We start from the raw sequence: 18,004 nt of genomic DNA on the forward strand, positions 1-18,004 counted from the left end.
TTTTTTTTTTTTTTTTGGTGTCGGGGGGGGGGGGGGGGGGCAGGAGGGGAAGGCATGTGATCATCAAAAGATCAGTGTATTTTTTTGATGCTCTGTAAACAGTGACTGACTTCATACAGTTTTGAGGTATCAGGCCAGAGTTTGGAGAATTAAAAGCGTTCGCCAACATCTAGTGCTGAGCACCGCACTTAACGGGGCTCAAGCCTTTAAGCAATAGCAGTAGGAGGACAGCCTTTTGCAGGTCCTTTTTTAAAAATATATAATTTTGAAATAAGGATGCTTAGTTTTAGAGCAGGACAGTTTTGTTGAAAAGCTGAAAATGGCTGCCAGTCACTACTGACTTACAGATCATAAAATCAAATAGGCATTTTTAAAAGAAAGAACCTTTTAAAACAAAAAGTTCACAGTGTGTATGATCAAGTGCGGTAGCTGGTATCCACTAACTGCTGCCTGTGTGCCCGTCAGCGTTCCTGTGTTACACACCTGGCCTCAAACACGGGGCTCCGCTGCCCTTCAGAACAGTGGGCAAATCTGGGCGCTCCTCACACTGCTTTATTTTTGTAGAAATTGATGACTAGTAACAGCACTGTTAAGGATTGCAGCAGGAGAACAGTTGGATGATGGCCAGACAGGTGAAGGACCGTATAGGTTTGTCCTTGGGCAGGTCTGTACTCACCAGGTGGTTCCCTCGCTGCCCGGCACTGCAGCACTGGAGTTCCACAGAGGGGACCTTTGGCAGCAGCGCTGACAATTGCTTTTTACAGCCTTGTAATGAACTTTGTGCTGTCTGTAATTCCTGAACTGCAGCTACAGACACTGGAAGACTTCATGTAATCTGGGGCTGTTTAGCACTTGTGCACGTTCATCACAAGTTGATGTGCAAACGTGGCTTGATGCCCTGACCCGAGGAGAGCCAGCCCCTGGGGAGGGAAAGGCCTGGTGTAGCCAGTGTCTGCTGCTGGTCTCTGGGGCTGACAGACCCGGCCACATCCCAGCCCAAATCACTGCACAAGGGGCGCCTTTTCCAGGGGCCCTGTCCCCAGCCCGGCCTCACTCCAGCCTCTGGGGGAGGCTGCAGACGCAGCTGCCAGGATTTTTCAAACAATGCTCTGCTGTGTAGTCATCGCTGACCTGCTGCAGCAGGACTCACTGGTGCACGGCTTAGTTGGCGGAGTACAGTATCATTTTAAAAGTTGATTGAAATTTTCCTCATAACACTGTTGTATAGAGTTTTATTGCACTACATGAAACCATGTAAACTGACACAAAGATGTGTGAGTTTATGGTAAAGCTTTCACAGACCATCTAACTTTTCTGTATCTATCTCAAATTTCCTGTTTGGAAATACTGATTTCCTTTTAACTGTAAATAGCTCAACTCTGTACAGCGCAACAGTGCCCAGGCAGCTGCAACAGAAGCTTTTGATGATGTTTTTTTGTAGATGGCTATTCCTATGAAAAGGACGCCATAGAGAAGTGGATCAGCAATAAAAGACGCTCTAGTCCCATGACAAATCTTCCTCTCCCCACTCTCGTGCTCACCCCAAACAGGACGCTAAAAATGGCCATTGGTCGCTGGCTGGAGACGCAGCAGAAACACAGTCACACAGCTTAACTTGGAAGTTGTTTGTTAAAATTGATTGACATGAAATTGTATGTAGCTAAAAAAATAACTGTATCAGAAACAATGGGAAAGAAAACATTGTGTTTCTGTTCTAATCTGTGGCTGTCATTTAAATGTGTGTTAGAAAGAAAATCTTCACTGTTGGGCGCTCCTAGAAAATGACTCAAAAACTTTTAAGTAAGTCATTGGTAATGTCTGTTTTGGATTCACTATTTTTACAACAAAGTTTTCTTAAAATTTATGAGGTTTAAGTCTTAATTTTACCAAAGTATATAATTTTTTTCTAATTAAACACCAAAAACGTCTTTCTCTGTTCCCTGTTACTGAACACGCGGCTGGAAAGGTTGGGAGGGTTTCTCCTGAAACAGGCAGTGGCTGCAGCTCATCCCACAGGTATATTAATAATCTTTATTTTGTATGGAAAAAATACAGTAGCTGTGCAAAAATAGAACTACAGGACAAGACTAATATAGGACTTTTAAAAATATCAAAGAAATGGTAAACAATAAATAAGCTAAAGCATAATGATGCAAACTCAAACCGAATTTGTAAAAATGGGTACAGCCTGGGATGTACAGAGAACACCGGACACAAGCACCACGGGAAGGCGACCGCTCCCACCCAACCGCGCTCACAGGAATGTCACTGCATCTGTTGATGCTCAGAACGTTCTTGCCCGTATAAAACCTTATTTCCTCTGAAAAATGTCACAACTTCCCTCTGTCATGCAGCCACACGTACGCTTTTCCTCAAACTTTCATCTTCAACTCCATGGATTTCTCAGGTTTCCTGTAAAACCACTTCCTAAACATTGCATTGCTGTACCTTTCTCATGAATAAACAATAAATCATTTTACTTTAAGATAGCACCCAGAGGTGATTAGATAAACTATATAAAGTGCGATTATTGTTAATATGCTATAATAGTGTGTTCTTCAGTGCAATAACCAATATGGTCAAAGCCTTTCAATACACATGCAAATATCGCTGTTTATTTTACTGGATTTCTTCTAGTTACTAAAAATAGTTATATTTACATGTCAAACCATGGCCACTTATAGCTTACTCATACACAAATTAATTATGCTTCCTAAATGTACATCATGCAACCCAAATTAGATACCAGTAGAAAAGTGATAAAATACTATCTTTGATTTTAAAAAAAAGCATACATATACAGATCTGAGTATTACGCAGCAGGTATCTCTCTTAACACTGGTTTTGAAGTAAGCACTTAAGCATTCTAGAGGCACGATTATTATGCAGGTGGTGAGATGTGATACAGCCAAAAGCCCAGATTAAAGCCTTACATAAAAGAAAAGTCTTATTTAATGGTTAAATGTAGTGGAAAGGATTTCTCTGCTTGAGGTCGTAGTTTGGTGGAGTGCAGCTCCCAATTGACTCTGCTATTCCAGTTGCTGTCACTGTCCTGGGGTGGTAGGAACAGTCTGAAGTGGTTGTATCCCGTTACGTACTGGCCAACAGGGACCGCTGACCCAAAGAGGCAAGCGACCAGCCAAGCGGTACTTTGTGCAGCAGCAGCACCCTAGGGTGTTACGAGCTAAGCCTTACAACCCTGTAAATACACAAAATAATAGTTATACATTTGATTCAATGAACGATCGCTTTGGTTTTGCAGATGTGACATGACTGAGGGGGGCTTCCTTACTGCTGTGAGACTGCGGGTTCGATACAGCATCTGGGTGTAAGTGCGAAGGTTGTTTCGGTGCCCGGGTCTCCTGACAGTGGGTGGGTATTTGGCACTTGAACTCCTGGCGTTCTGCCGCTCGCACACCGTTCTGGTTGCTCTCTGCAGCACCAGCAGAGGAAAGCTTAGTTTGGTGGTGCTTGGCTGAGAACTGCTCGGAATGTGCGGGCTGAAGGGCCCCCGAAGCAGCGTTTGTGGCCAATCCATCTGGTGCCTGAGAGTGCCAGGTGCGGCTGGACTGAGCGCTCTGCTGCTGGAACCTCGCCGTCTTATCCATGATGCCCATGAAGGGGGTGTGGCGAGGTCTGTGCTCGGCCACGGCTCCCTGGACCGGACCGACGCTGTTCTCCTTGAGTCGAACGTCTGGGCCCTTAACACCATCCGAAAAACTACTGGCTGAAGGGGAGCTGCTGGTGGAGCTGGCAAGAGTCACGCTGCCGGAGGGAGAACTGGCGGAGACGCCGCCGACGGGACTTTGCTGCCTTCTTGCCTCACCCAGGCTCATCTGAGCGGGGGCTGCCAACCTGTCCGCGGCTTTGGACTTACTTGGGAAAGAATGGGAGGAGAGGTTCTCGTGCTGCTGGGGCTGGGGACACTGGCTGGACATAAACTTCTCATTGTACAGGTCAGAACCAGGCTCTGTGGAAACGCCTCCGGGTGATAATGTGCTTGTCCCATCCAAATGCTGAATTTTGGAGCGCCGGACTGGCAAGGGGCTCTGGGGAAGATGCTGAAGAGATGATTGTGCCTTTGTATTACATTGTCCGCTTCCCATTTTTGATCCAGGCTGGCTGGAGCTCAGGTGCTGGTTAGTTTTTACAATCTGTGCCTGCTTTGTTGGCTGCAGGACCAAGCCTGGCTCTCTCAGGTATCTATTGCCTGCCCTGCTTTGAGGGGAGGCCGGTCTGGCTTTCTGCGGAACGTCCTGAAGGGTCCTGCTGTGGGATGAAGTCGCTGAGGACCGTTGCAGCCTTTGGGGAGAGGAAGCAGGTTCATCAGGGTGTGGTAGTTCATCTTCCCTGTCTTGAGAATTAAAATTATCATTCACGCTGACGCCCTCCTCCTCATTATCAGAGTTGTTAATTTGCTGTAGTAGCTGTGGGGACTGACGCTTCTGCTGCTGTGTCCTCTGGAGCTGTTTGCATTCCTCTTCTACTCGAGCCAGGAGACGCTTTATCTCTTGATTGCCAGGACACAGTTGTGTGGCTTCACGTAAGTCAGCAAGAGCAGCAAGTAGCTTTCTGTTTAGGAAAAATAAAAAAAAATAAACTTCACAGAAACCCGGGACAAATCCAAGTCTCAGCGTTGCCTTCAACTAACGCATCTCCACCACTTCCATGAACTATTCTGATTTGTCATCTGCTGCTACAGGTGCTGACAATGTAAGAACTGAATGTTCTCCATCCCAGGAAATTCCTTCCTACAGTGAAAGCGCCCGGCCCTGAGCCCTTCCCCCGTAACAGCATTTTCAGGAAGGCACCAGAATGCTGCTGGGAGCACTGGGAACTGGCACTTTGTCCCAAGCCCTTTACCATTATCTTCAGAGCAGGAAACCTGCTGAACTCTGCTTCATCACCATGTATTGTTTGCCGGGAAAAGATGCGGTGAATCAAAAAGGCCCCTCTCCCTGCGCTCCAACTACACCACTGCACTTTGGTATTTTTCTGCTTAAAGAGATGGTTCCTCTTCCTCTCACCTTGTTTTTATCCAGAACCACTAATGATTCAACACCCCCTGTCCTGTAAAGGCAGCCAGTTATTCTTGGTAACAAACGATGCAGATGATGGCTGACAACATTCTGCCGAGTCACACGGAGCAGCAGTTCCCAGTCACTCTTGCACTTAAAATAATCCCTCTTCATTTCGTTACTTTTGTTCTGCATAATAATTACCTCAATGAGTATTCAATACTGCTTTTTGGGTGGGTTGGCTTTAACTGATACACAGGCTTAAAGCAGATGGAAAGTGCACAAGGAAAATAACTTTTTCTTTGCACATTCCAAATACAACTAGCAGACAAGAAAAAGAGTGACTGAAAGTGTTAGGAAGTTAAAAAAAAAAATCTGTGCAGGCAGATGCAGAGAATGGACGATACCTGCTGTTCCTCTTGGCTCTCGCTCTGGCATAATAGGCTTCGTAAGACTTGGGTTTCAGATCCAATGCTTTGGTAGCAAACTCCTCAGCCATACCAAAGTCCTAATAATTTAAACAAATGTATTCATTAGACATGGACAATAAAAGAAACCTGCCTGCTCTTTATTCACTGTTCTACTTCAAAAGTGCAGCTTGTGCTGTAAAGAAAGTCACCTTTCTCAGTTTGCAAGTGCGGGTATTTTCTGAAAGACTCAGACCAGATCTTATCTTTCAGAGACTGCGTGTTTAACAGGATAAATAACCACAGAGAGCAAGGCTTTAGAATGTGTTTTGAAAAAAGACCAGTTAAAGACCTAGGAATTTAGAGAAAAACAAGAAAAAAATAATCAGGCAATCGGTTGGACTAGTCCAGAGCTTTCTTTGATAAGATACATGACATTTATAGAGAAGAATTGGACTAGATGTAATGTATTTGGCCTCCGTTTAACAAGAACACAGAGTAAGAGTTCAGTGAATTGATAAACCAAAGAGTGGAATTAGCAAAGCAGAACTGAAATGGGGACAAAGCTGGCTCTGGGGAAGATGAAGGCAGAAGCAAGTCTACTTTTTATAACAGCCACGCACAGCACAGGGCTTTCCTGATACTGAATTATATTGAGCGGGATGACACAGAAGGTTGGGGAGTATTGACAGCAAAAAAACCCATCCTGAGATACCCTGCAAGAGCAAAGCAACGTGATGAACCTGAGCTTTAGATGTTGGTGATGCACTTCAGGATCAGCAAAATGTTAATGAGAATTTATCAGTGGGATACAGCAAGAAACACGTGTGTCACACACTCACACCCACCCACCCACACTACCTGGTCACAGAGCCACTCTCTGCTGTTTGATGCCACTGAAAAAGCCAAATCTCAGGAAAGGCAGCTCCAGCAGAAGATGGAAGGAAGGACTGGTTCTGCTGTGCAGAGCAGCAGAACTCCCCATGTAAAGTCCTGGACATCTCTGTTTAGAAATTCTCCATGTTGGAGCAGATGCCAGGAACAACTGGGATGACCAGGGAATTAAGAAGTTACCGTTTGAAAAGAGGGAACAGTTAACGTATATTCAGAAAAATCAGAAGTTTTTGCTCTGACGGTCACTCGGGCTCCTGCCAGCCACCACATGCCCTGGTGAGGGTACAAAGGGCCAGCCAGCACACACGGGACAGCCCCAGGGGCAGGTTTTGCTCTGTGGGTGCAAGGGGGAGGGTGGTGGCACTTTTCATTCAGTCTTTTAAAAGTACCAACCCCATCCAACCGTTCATCATTCCAAAATCACTGGACTACATCGGAACAGCTGTAATGGATCCCTCATGGCAACATCCCCTCATCTTAATGACTGTCCCCATTCGCTGACACAATCAGGACACAGAGAAAAGGATTTTAAAATGCAAAAACAGATGCACAAATACAAACTCAGTAATGCAGCACAACAGAAGTCCAAGATCCCCAAAGCCAGAGAGGCAACATACTCACAGCAAGAGCTTACATTTGTTTTTCGGCGACATCGTGATAAATTTAGGTACAGTGAAACTCTCAGCTCATTGAACGCTTTCATTTCTTCTCCAAATCCTTCCCTTGGAAACTTCCTCAGGGCATACTGATAGCGCTGGGCTGCCTCCTTCATCTTACCTTTCTACAAACGTAGGGAACAAGAGGCTTTTCACAAACTCTTAATATTCCAATACTGTTGACAAAAAGCACACTTGTATTTGACATCTACCAAGAGGTCAAGTAGAAAGCAAAAAGACAGGTTGTTTTTTTAAGAAAACCTACAGAATATGAATTACAGACAGACTCAATGAGAGTACCTGCATGTTAACTAGAGCTTGTGTTTGTTTCTAAACTCATACCATTAATGGTATTTCACTAGGATAATATTTGCATTAATACATACTACTTGTAACAGAAAGATTAATGTATGTACAATTAATGTATGATACGATTCATTATTTATTTATTTATTTATATTTTTTAAACAGAGCAGTCAAATATCTGGTGATATAGTTGGTTAAAGCTCTAACTCCTGGCTGGTTCCAGCAGAGCACGTCCTGGCTGAGGTGGGGGCACCACAGGAGGGGCTCTGGCCGGGAGGGTGGGCGCGAGCCCCGACCCACAGCCCGGCCACCACCCGGAGCGGGCGGGCAACCCGGCAGAGGAGGGTAAAGGAACCAAAGTCGCTGTAATTCTGCCCAACAGAGGCTGAGTGAGAGACCTGATCTGCCCCTCGGGACACCCGAATGATCTTCCCTTGTACTGGAAATGCTCAGACTCTCCAGGAGATGCTTGGAGAACATCTCCATAATAAACTGAAGATTTGAGACAGTTTTGCTAAAAACATTTAAATCGTGGCATGAGAACAAAAGCAAGTACTTCAGTTGACAGATGAAGAATTTTTTCCCTTCACGGGTATTTTACAAGTTAATTTACTTTCACAAACATTGGGTGGTTTTTATTATTTAATTCATCTTAGCTCTCCAAGTGGACAAAATTTACTGTTGAAACTGGCAAGGAAAGAATTTAATGTTTGTATTATTTTATTCAGCTGGAGAGCTGAAACGTAGTTATTGCATACTGTGAGCACACTCAAATACATGTTACTCTGCAAAATAACTATCACTTTAAAGCACTTTGACAAATAAATGAATGGGTATACTGGAGAAAGTTGAACAAGCTAAATTGCACACCACAGCTCTTGCAAGTCCATTCAAATTACTATAATAAAATTAAGCACTCTCAAAGTAGACACCGGCAGGGAATTCACCCTCTTGTACCAAACTGTGAAACATACGAGCAGCAAGGCCCGCTGTGTTCAGGGAGGGTTCAAGCTGTGGAGCAACTTGAGGAGACACTGAAGAAAATGAGTTGTTGGTGGGAACATGGTGGCACCTCCTCCCTGCTGGGCTGCGAGTGGCAGCGGGGACACCGCGGGGAGGCTCCCCAGGAGCCATTGTACCCTGAAATCTGTCACCCTCTGGGCTGAAGCTTGTCCCACGCTTACAGGTGCCTGCTTGGACAGAAAGCTCTGAACTCAGCTCACCACCAATGAACTTGATAAATTCATGGGACTCCTGCACAGAATTTGGAAGAATCTACATAGGTCCACCCTGACCCAGGACAGCGAAGCCTCCGGGGTCGCTCCTCCGCACTGTGCAAAGCTACTTGATACAGAACAAAGATCAGAAACAAGGTGGCAGGTTCCTGAGGGCCCTTATAACAAACCCTACCAGTTACGAGCCTTGTAGCTAGAACAGACTGAAGGGTGTGTGTATGAACCACTCAGCACCGCATTGCACTAGGGAAATCACGCCGTTTAAAAACCAGTCTCTCTTCTGAGCAACACATCACCTCTAGTAAACAGAACGTATCCAAAGAGCTGCCACCTGCCTCATTATATACTTAGCACACAAAAGAACATTATCCTGAAGGAAAGGATATGCCTAAATGTCACTTACTTCAAGTGCACACCTTATGTTCTCAGTTGCTCTTAAGAAGCAACTGACTGATACTGAGCGACTTGTTCAACAGAAAGAAAATGTACTTAATCATCCTTAAATTGTTATTTATTTATTTTATACAGGAGTTTTCCGTGATTCTTTCCCAGGGTTTCAAGACTTCTTGGTCTCATTCCCAACATGAGAGGCTGTGCAAGTCTTGTTTGAACGGAAAAAAGGAGGTATGAGGGACTTCAATCTACCTTCAGACAGAAGTCCAATTATAATGTTCTGCTATCGGAAAAAACAAAAATCTACCTACTTTGTACAGTATATTTCCTTCTTCCATCAGTTTCTGCAGCAGAATAAGGAGAATATCGGGTTTTGAAGTGGCCATTGCCCATGCTGCATTTCCTGCAAGTTAAATTTTAAGGATCTCTGACAAAAGGGAAGAAAGTGTGTTTCTGACATCTGTTCACACTAGAAAGCCTAATTCTCCTTCAGTAGATATTCCATCTGCATGGAACCACTACTATTATTATTATTGTTATCATTATTATTGTGTGCACATACATTTAAAATGCATATGTCCCCGCTGCCCCACATAGGTAGCAGCCAGACACCAAATTTCACCCCCGGTCTAAGGCCTCTACAGGGCACTATGAACGTCACGACAAAGTTCAGGCCTAAGCAAGGGCCTGTATTCAATCATACTTAGTACCCAAATAATAATAAATAATGATTTAAAGGTACTACAGGTTCAATAATTACCACATGCACATCTGCACCATCTACTTGCCTACTGATAACACATAATTTGCACATATATTTTTTGCCCCCCTTTGCAAAATTGTACAGTTCTATAATTTATTAAAAGAGTGTTATTTAATGTAAAACTTCCCAATCTAAATTTTGTTAACAGCATCAGAATTAAGTATCACTAATAGTGTAAACATCATTTCCTTGTTTAAGTGTATCACGGTATACCATGTAAAGACCTCCAGACCTCAACACACATCAAAGAAAAGAATAAATAAAATTACTTGCATTTCCTCACCCCTGGAGTGAGTCTGGGGTGTCTGCCTTTAAGAGACCGATTTCTCTTGAGCGGGTGTCTGCGAATCACACACCCCGCAGAGCCCTAGTGTGCACCCCGAGATTTATTTATTTAACCTGCTTTGCAGAAACGACAGCAGTTCCAGCAGAGCGGGTTCTCGGCTGCTTCCCCTGAGCAGGGACAGCTTTACTCACCCAGCTTGGCTCCCTTCCTCAGCAGCATCACCACCACGGCCGTGTTGCGGCACCCGATCGCCCTGTCCAGCGGCCGCATCCCGCTGTGGTCGACGTGCTCGATCATTGCTCCTTTCTCTACCAAATACTGCACCTGCGGAGAGAAACAAGCCAGGTCTTGGAACGTCCCTGCTGGTACCACCTCATCTTCCGAGAGGCACACGGAGCGCACGCCCCACAGACACTAAAGCCACCAGAAATCCATCAAACTGAATCCAGCGAGGGCAGACAGCAGGGGAACACTATCCAACTGCCCCCAAGAGCTGCAGGTGAGGAATTAAAGAAAAATTAAAAATCACCACCCAGGTTCCTGGAAGCAGCTGTGCCAGACAAACACCAAGACCCCACGTTAGGGTTGTTGCCCTGTTGTTGGTGCTGTGCAGTGTAAGGGCAGCACGTGCAGAAGCCTGGTCACGGAGAAGCAAAATCTTTCTGCGTTTCATCAGTTCTTCATTCAGCAACATTATTCTTCCAACATCTCACACCTGGGGTCTCTGTTCCACCAAGGTACCCAACCAACTGGGACCCTGACGGGTCACCTCAATGGGTTTGCAGAGGCTGAAAAAAGATATTTTCCTTTCATGTCCCACAGGCTTTTTTCTTTTTTTTTTTTTTTTAAATTTTATTCCAGTTAGTCCAACACAGAAATTTTAAATGCTAGTTTTCCTTGAGATTTAAAACACTCACACTGAAGTACAACAGGATGCTGTAACACACAGCAGCTAATGCTGGCCTTCTGTCACAGCTGTCTTGGTACCAAAACACTCTTAGGAGTAAACACGTGCGCTGCAGCCAAGGAGCCAGCAGCGTCAACATCTTGGCTCCTTCCTCAAATTTCCCTTCTATTTTTGTTGGCAGTATTTTTTCTAAGCTTCCTTTTGTATTATGAGAATTCAAAACATGCTTAGTTTTTCGCCTGTCGTACTTACAATATCAGCATCTCCATAAAAAGCTGCCAGGTCTAGGGGTGTCCGTCCATTTTTGTCTGTCTGATCAGTTGTTGCGCCTTTCTCAACCAAATACTGAACCACTTCCCTGTGGCCTTTTAGACATGCCCAGCTCAGAGCTGTCAGTCCTTCTTTGTCCAGAGATGAAATAGTTGCACCTGTAAAATGAAAATTAACTTTGTTAAGAGGATGTCCTATTCAATAAGCAGAATTCCCTAACTCGCACAGACGCAGTCCCCGCTACCGCTGGGCAGCCTGGAACCCCTCCTTATTTCCTACCTTCAGCAAGCAGAAATTCCACAGTACTGAGATGTCCTTCACAAGAAGCCACCATAAGTGGAGTCCGGCCTTGCTTGTCGCTCAGATTCACATCAGACCCATGTGCCACTAGAAGTTTAGCAATCTGAAATAGAAAATAGTCATTTAAAAGTAAATCGGCAGATTTAAATTTTAGTTGTAATAGCACGAACTTTTAGAGGATAGGGCTAAGGTGTTATTTATAGCAATCACTGAGAAATCCCGTGCAGCTCAAGTCTTTGCTGTTTGCAGGTGAGGGCCCTCCCACTCCCGGGTTCTCTCTCTGTTAATACAGAGCAGCATGAAATATCTGAAATTGCCTCTGTTCTTGGTCTAGGAAACAAAATATTCTAACTCCCGTGTGTTACTTTTCAGGTATATTATAGCTAAGGTTGTCAGGCAGCCAATGGACTTTCAAATCCTTCGTGTATCACTTTAAATAACTTCAAAAGTGAGCTCCTGAGGTCCCTTTGAAGTTGATGCAAATGCATATTAGAAAATGTACACAGATTTGTTACAGGACTAGGGATGGGAGGAATCGGGGCCACTTCCCCACGGAATCCCCTGAGTTTGTGGAGCTGTGCCTGACCTGCCAGTGTCCCTGCCGGACAGCACAGAGCAGCGGGGGAACCCCCCTCCTGTTCACTCTGGTCACTGACGCTCCACCGTCAAGAAGTAACTCGCAGACTTCCAGCTTTCCTCGTCCCGCAGCAGCTGTCAGGGCTAAAGAAAGCATTTTCATCAACAACATCTCTTCGCTGTTCCACCACATCTTTTGACACATGGACATTATGTGAGTGTTACTGAAACCCCAGGTTTTTTTTCAGCTCAGCTGCTCTCTAAGATTCTCATAACTATTTTCAGACTCAAATGAACCAGTCAGAACCCGGCTCAGTCAATGAGCCACAGTAAATGAAAAGATGGTTCTCAATGATAACAGCTGTATGTGCATAGCTTGTAAGTTAAAAGGAATCTTTATGAAAATTTTTGACAAACCCACCAGCCTGAGGCAGTTCTAGTTCCTTTTTCATTAATCATTCTTTTTCATGACAAGACAGGCTCATCTCTTTCCACCAGGCCCTTCTCAAAGGTGAGGACGGTAAGAGTTCTGGGATTCAGCAAAGGGCTTTTACTCAAGTTTTGGGAAGTACCGTTTATCCATCCCTAGCAGTGATGCATTAGCAAACACCAGATATTTAGATCTCTGCAGGAAGTCTGCATGTTGGACAAGTCAGCTTCATTCTGCTCTAGTTAAAATTGTTTTCCCTACTTTCCATGGTGAGAAACACAGCAGGTTATCAAGCAATAGCTGCACTTGCCGTGCGTTAACCCTGGCTCCAGACTCCGAGGGGTGACAGCGCAGAGACCTCAGCCTTCAAGTTCACCTTAAAAATCCTTTCTGAGCTGAGCAGCATATGTTGGCAAGAGCGAGGGCTCTTGACCTCTCTCTAAAAAGGAGCAACCTTGCAGCTTGTGGACAGACAGACAAGACAGAGACACAGACAGACGGGGCAGCCCTGGTGAGAGAGCGGTGACTGCCACGCGTGACGCCGCAGCACGGTGTACACTGGAACAGCCCGACACCCTCTCCTGCAGCTCACTGCCCTCCCTGCTCTGCTCTGTCTGCTCACTGAAGCTGGCAAAGAAAATATTTTCCCAACCACCATTTTTTTTCCCCCTCTTAAATTTTGTTCGCATCAACTTACTGTGTTTTAAATGGAGCTTGAAATTAAAATGGGTTTTTTTTGAAGTTGTTTGTGTTGCTGTTAACGCTGTTCAGAAAAAGGGTTGTGTGCTAAATTCTGCAAGAACCAACAAAAAACCTGACCCACCATTTTCTAAATCCTAATACTGTATATTTTCCAATAAGAAGTGGCTCAAATGACAAACTTCATTTTATTATTAAAACCGGTATGTTCCCATGACTTTTATCACACAAAACTAAATTGAAAAAAAAAACCCACCAAAATTAAAAACTCTTACTTCTTAAATGAGCAACTCTAATTAGGAAAAACATGAGAAAGGAAGTACCTGTTTCTCCCCACAAGGCATCATTGTCATTGATATCTATGCCGTGGTCCTTGCCAATGGTCAGGATGTAACACACCACCTGTGGGACACAGGCAGAGCTGAGTGAGCACACAGCCTCACTGTCACTCGCGAGAGCCAGCAGCAGGCAAAAGACTTTAAAAAGGAGTGCTTCTCTAATAATGCCTACCATCAAGAGAATGGGTATTGGTAATAATCCATCAAAGCAAGCTCAGTACGGTTTTTAGTACGACTTGAAGCCGGCTGAATGTCATTAAAAGGAGTTCAAAGCAACCCCAGTGCCCTTCCGTTAATTGGTTCAGGGTTTTACATGATTATGATTTAATGAGCTCCTGTGTGACCTACATACACCAGAATAATCAAGACAAACAATGCCAAAAATAAAAACAAAGCCTCCCAGATCAGGGAGCCAATTCCATACTGTCTAAAACAAAAGGTAAAAAAGAGAATATTTGCATACAACTTGTAAAATGGCCATTCCTATGTTTTTCTTTTTACGTTGTTTGTATCTTGGCTGTTTTTCAAAATCTTTTCACAGAATAGTTTAAGCATACATTATTAAATGCTTATTTTTAAACTTGAGATGAGTTAAAAATTAAGTTTTGCTGTATTTTTATTTTGTTAGGGAAATCTATGTTTCGTAACCACCTGCTAGTAAAAAAATTATTAAATTAAAACCTTTTCTAATGGCTATTTTCTAACGGTTAGACGCTCACTGAGACGGCAGCAAGCAGGTAAGGGAGCAGAATCACACTCACAGAAGGTTTGGATGCTACGGGAAAAAGCGAGGGAGAAAGCATGATTATGATTAATTTGCTCTATTTTGCTGATATTCAGGAGTTGACTGCTTTCATTTAATCAGTAGACAGCAAACTAGAACTTTCATGAGTGAAAAAATTATCTGTTAACCATAGTTCAGAAATCCTCATATTGTGAGACAGTGATGGCTTATATATCATACCATAAATTAATTGCACATAGACATTTCCATGTTTGAATCATGTAAACAAGATCAGATTCTTGATCTTATGGCAATTTAAAAAACACATTAAAAAAAAAATAAATATTGAAACTGTTTTACTGAAGAGATTTTAAGTTTCCACTTTTAGCAAGCACATCACTTATAATGCATACACAGGAAATTCCATCAGCTTACTGCGATCTTTATTCAAGTATCTTCACCTACATATTTCTTTTATATCAAGGTTAAGATTTATTTCCCAAGGAACAAGATATACTCGTCTTACCTAAAGATCTAAAGCATTTTGAGTATTTCCTATGTGTTTACTTTTAGTGTTCCTTTTACTTAACAACACCGTAATGCTGACAAACAATTCTTTTCTCCCATACATGCACACAACACCATGTTTTATCTTAAGTGACATTAAGCCAAGGTCTGTAACCTGACGTGTGCATCAGGTGAAGAAGGTAAGCAAGTGCAAGTATGTGCAATATACAACTTGTTATACTATGAAAAGAAAAATTCAACCTGAAGTAGAAACATACTAGGGTGGATCACAGATACAGAGTATCATCATCACCAGGACAGACTTAGGACAACTTCCAAGAGCAAAGAAGAAAAAGTAGACAGAAAACTACAAACAAACAAATCCTGAAGCAAAGAATATAATTGGATAATTAACTACAGCATTTAAAACAGCTGCCAATAATGCATACTACTTTAACTATCAGAAACGTCAATGTTCTGTTTTCCAAACCACGTTTGAAACCAGCCACAAACACTGCTGTAAAATTCTGGTAGATTGAAACAGAGTTGGAAATACTTGAACTATGGACCTACCTGACAGTGTCCCATGCTGGAAGCTGCTGTCAGAGCTTGCTGCAGCGCCTGGCTTTTTCTCAGTGAATCTTGCTCTTGGGAAGGGGTTACCCAAGCAACATTGAGCAGGTATTCAAGGATATGGCAATGCCCTCTCAGCGCACTATGGACCAAAGGACACTGGCCTTTCTTGTCTGCATAGTCAGCCTGCATTGGGGAAAAACATAAACATTAACAAACAGTTAAAATAAACATCTAAAAAGTCTAGTGAAAGGCCATGGGGAGAAGCTCCTGAGAACTGCAGGAGAGCAAATGTCACTCCTGTCTTCAAGAAGGGCAAGAAGGAAGATCTGGGCAATTACAGGACAAAGAGCCTCAACTTCAGTTGCTGGGGAGGCGATTGAAAAACCTGGGACCCTCTTCCAAAGACATGCAGGACAAAAAGGTAACCAGCAGTAGTCAGCATGGGTTTACCAAGGAGAAATCAGGGTTAACCAAGCTGACAGCCTTCTACAAGACGGCAACTGGGCTGGAAAAGGGGAGAGCTGGAGATGTTCTCTACCCCCACTTCAGTCAGGTTTCTGACGCTGTGTCCTATGACAGTCACAGACAAGCTGATGAAGTACAGGTGACAGATATACACAGGGAGGTGGACCCAAAACTGGCTGAATGGAGGGGCCAGAGGGCTGTGATCAGCAGCACATGAAGTCTTCACTTCATGAAGTCTGCATAGACATTCTGGACTCCCCCATCGCCCTGCCCCAAGACTATGTGTCTTCATTATACACATGCGTAATCAACAACAGCTTTTATTAGGCCTCGGCATGATTTCGTGGCTGCAAACATTGCCATCCTTGTGCCCCCCCTTACCTTTGCACCTCTTTTGCACAGCAGTGAAACTATGTTCATGTGGCCTGCAGCGGCCGCGTAACTGAGCGCTGTCATCCCGCTCTCTGAAGGTCCATCAATAGCAGCTCCAAATTCTAGCAAAAGAGTGACCACTTCCTCGTGTCCAAGGTGCGACTGAACACACAGCACTGGAGCATTATTTAGTACTTCAGTCCTGTAATTCACATTTGCTCCTGCCAAGATCAGCAGACGACTCACCTAAAATTTAATTTAAACAAAACGTTTTTTCCCTCAGATTTGTCTGAATTTATTAAGAGACTTTGACATCTTGATTCAGGTACTCATATGTTAGTCCCTAGTTTTGAAGCAGATTTTATTGGCTGACATTGACTTTATCATGTATATAGCAACAGAAAGTTTAAAATCATCTGTTGAGAGGTTACTGTATCACCGAACTATGCACTCCTAACAGAAGACACCTCTCCCCTGAGACCCACTACACCCTCACCACAATTTCACGTGTGACTTGCTGCTGCCCTGCAGATTTATGTAACTAACTCCACTTACAGAGCACCAGATTGTGCAAAAAGCAATCTCAAAATAATTATCAGAGCTTGCGTGTGTGTGCATGTACACACAGATTTCCAATCAAAAGGCTAAAATTGCAAACTGTCAACTTAGACTTCGCCTAACGATAACCTAGAGATTCAAGTAACAGTGCAAAGTTCTGGCATTTTCCTTCTTTTCACTCTTGAGAGTATTTCCCCCTTTCCCCCCTGGATGCTTCCCCATGCAGGAGAACACAGCTGAAGTCTCCCAGCAGATCAGGGGGTACATCCCACCCCCTGCAAACGCACCCACACGCTCCCCTACGCTACAGAGCGCGGCTGCGTCAGAATTGGGGTGAAACCCTTCCCTCCATCAAAGCCATCCAGGAAAACTGAACTGGACTTGAACAACAGCTTGAAGAAGTACAAGCAGACCTGTTACAAAGGAGTTCAGTTGTGGCTGCAAAGCGGTGACTTTTTTCGCCTAAAGTGTTATGTTAGTTTCCACATTCACCAGCAGAGTTACAGCCACAGTGGCAGAGGAAGCACTGATGGCACCCAAATGCTTATTTTCTTACCTTCACATTGGGTGTATAGATGTTTCTCAGAGAGGCCAGGGCTGCAGACAGTCCATCCGTACTGTAGCCAATCCACAAGGCTTGGAGGTGACTGGAAGAAATTCCAGTCCTTTTACTGAGACCCTAACAGAAATGATACAACAGGAAATTTCACTATAGGATTAGAAATACTATTTATATCTATATCTCATCAGTATAAAGAGAAGTAATGATTTTGTTTGTATTTTGCATAAGCTTAATTTGCATAAGCATAATAACAAATTATTAAAGCAACCCAGAGGAGAATCTCTAAGACGCATTCACATGAATAGATCATAAAGCCTATTAAGCTGTCACGTTTACCTTAAAAATGTGAGCTTTAAGTATATGATGACCAAGTTCCATAGTTTGTTGGCGGTTTAACTTTCCCTCTTGCCGAGAAAACATGAAAGCCAGCAGAGCATGTCCACTCCTAGTAAAAAGATTTAAGAGAGAGAACTACTTTTATAACTATACTTTCCATAAATGTCCTGACAAATGTATGCCTGTCATGACAGCTCAATTTTGTCAGACTACTGAAACACACCACTACACCTGAACAAAATTATTTCTATAACGAAACAATGCAAAGAGAAAAAAAGGCAAATTTCAAAGTTGAGCATTTCAGCTCCTGGCATTTCTCTGGTGCCACCTCACAAGAGCCCCCACCAGAGCCAGGGCAGCTCTGGGCACAGAGGTGTGAGTTGCTCCCTTTGGTCTTGTTCCATCTCACAGTCAGGAACTGCAGGT

General features: G+C 43.7%; 2 protein-coding genes across 5 annotated transcripts in view; one reads left to right on the forward strand and one right to left on the reverse strand.

Moving 5' to 3' along the window:
- Positions 1–1,928, forward strand: part of WDSUB1 (WD repeat, sterile alpha motif and U-box domain containing 1) — a 21,874-nt gene extending 19,946 nt beyond the window's left edge. For both annotated transcript variants that reach the window (XM_014966524.1, XM_014966523.1), the window contains exon 11: positions 1,442–1,928. In XM_014966524.1, coding sequence (XP_014822010.1) covers positions 1,442–1,614 — 173 coding nt within the window. In that variant the 3' untranslated portion in view covers positions 1,615–1,928. The remainder of the gene's footprint in view (positions 1–1,441) is intronic.
- Positions 1,929–1,999: 71 nt separating this feature from the next.
- TANC1 (tetratricopeptide repeat, ankyrin repeat and coiled-coil containing 1) overlaps positions 2,000–18,004 on the reverse strand; it is a 53,144-nt gene continuing 37,139 nt past the window's right edge. For 2 of the 3 annotated variants that reach the window (XM_014966520.1, XM_014966521.1), the window contains exons 13-25: positions 17,579–17,687; positions 17,237–17,359; positions 16,132–16,368; positions 15,283–15,468; positions 13,464–13,542; positions 12,022–12,155; positions 11,415–11,538; positions 11,118–11,293; positions 10,150–10,282; positions 9,221–9,312; positions 6,954–7,100; positions 5,426–5,526; positions 2,000–4,572 (exon numbers count right to left, since the gene is read on the reverse strand). In XM_014966520.1, coding sequence (XP_014822006.1) covers positions 3,222–4,572; positions 5,426–5,526; positions 6,954–7,100; positions 9,221–9,312; positions 10,150–10,282; positions 11,118–11,293; positions 11,415–11,538; positions 12,022–12,155; positions 13,464–13,542; positions 15,283–15,468; positions 16,132–16,368; positions 17,237–17,359; positions 17,579–17,687 — 2,992 coding nt within the window. In that variant the 3' untranslated portion in view covers positions 2,000–3,221. The remainder of the gene's footprint in view (positions 4,573–5,425; positions 5,527–6,953; positions 7,101–9,220; positions 9,313–10,149; positions 10,283–11,117; positions 11,294–11,414; positions 11,539–12,021; positions 12,156–13,463; positions 13,543–15,282; positions 15,469–16,131; positions 16,369–17,236; positions 17,360–17,578; positions 17,688–18,004) is intronic. The other variant, XM_014966522.1, reaches the window with a different exon arrangement.

The sequence above is a fragment of the Calidris pugnax genome, unplaced genomic scaffold (assembly GCF_001431845.1).
Source record: "Calidris pugnax isolate Ruff unplaced genomic scaffold, ASM143184v1 scaffold48, whole genome shotgun sequence".
Classification (NCBI taxonomy): Eukaryota; Metazoa; Chordata; class Aves; order Charadriiformes; family Scolopacidae; genus Calidris; species Calidris pugnax.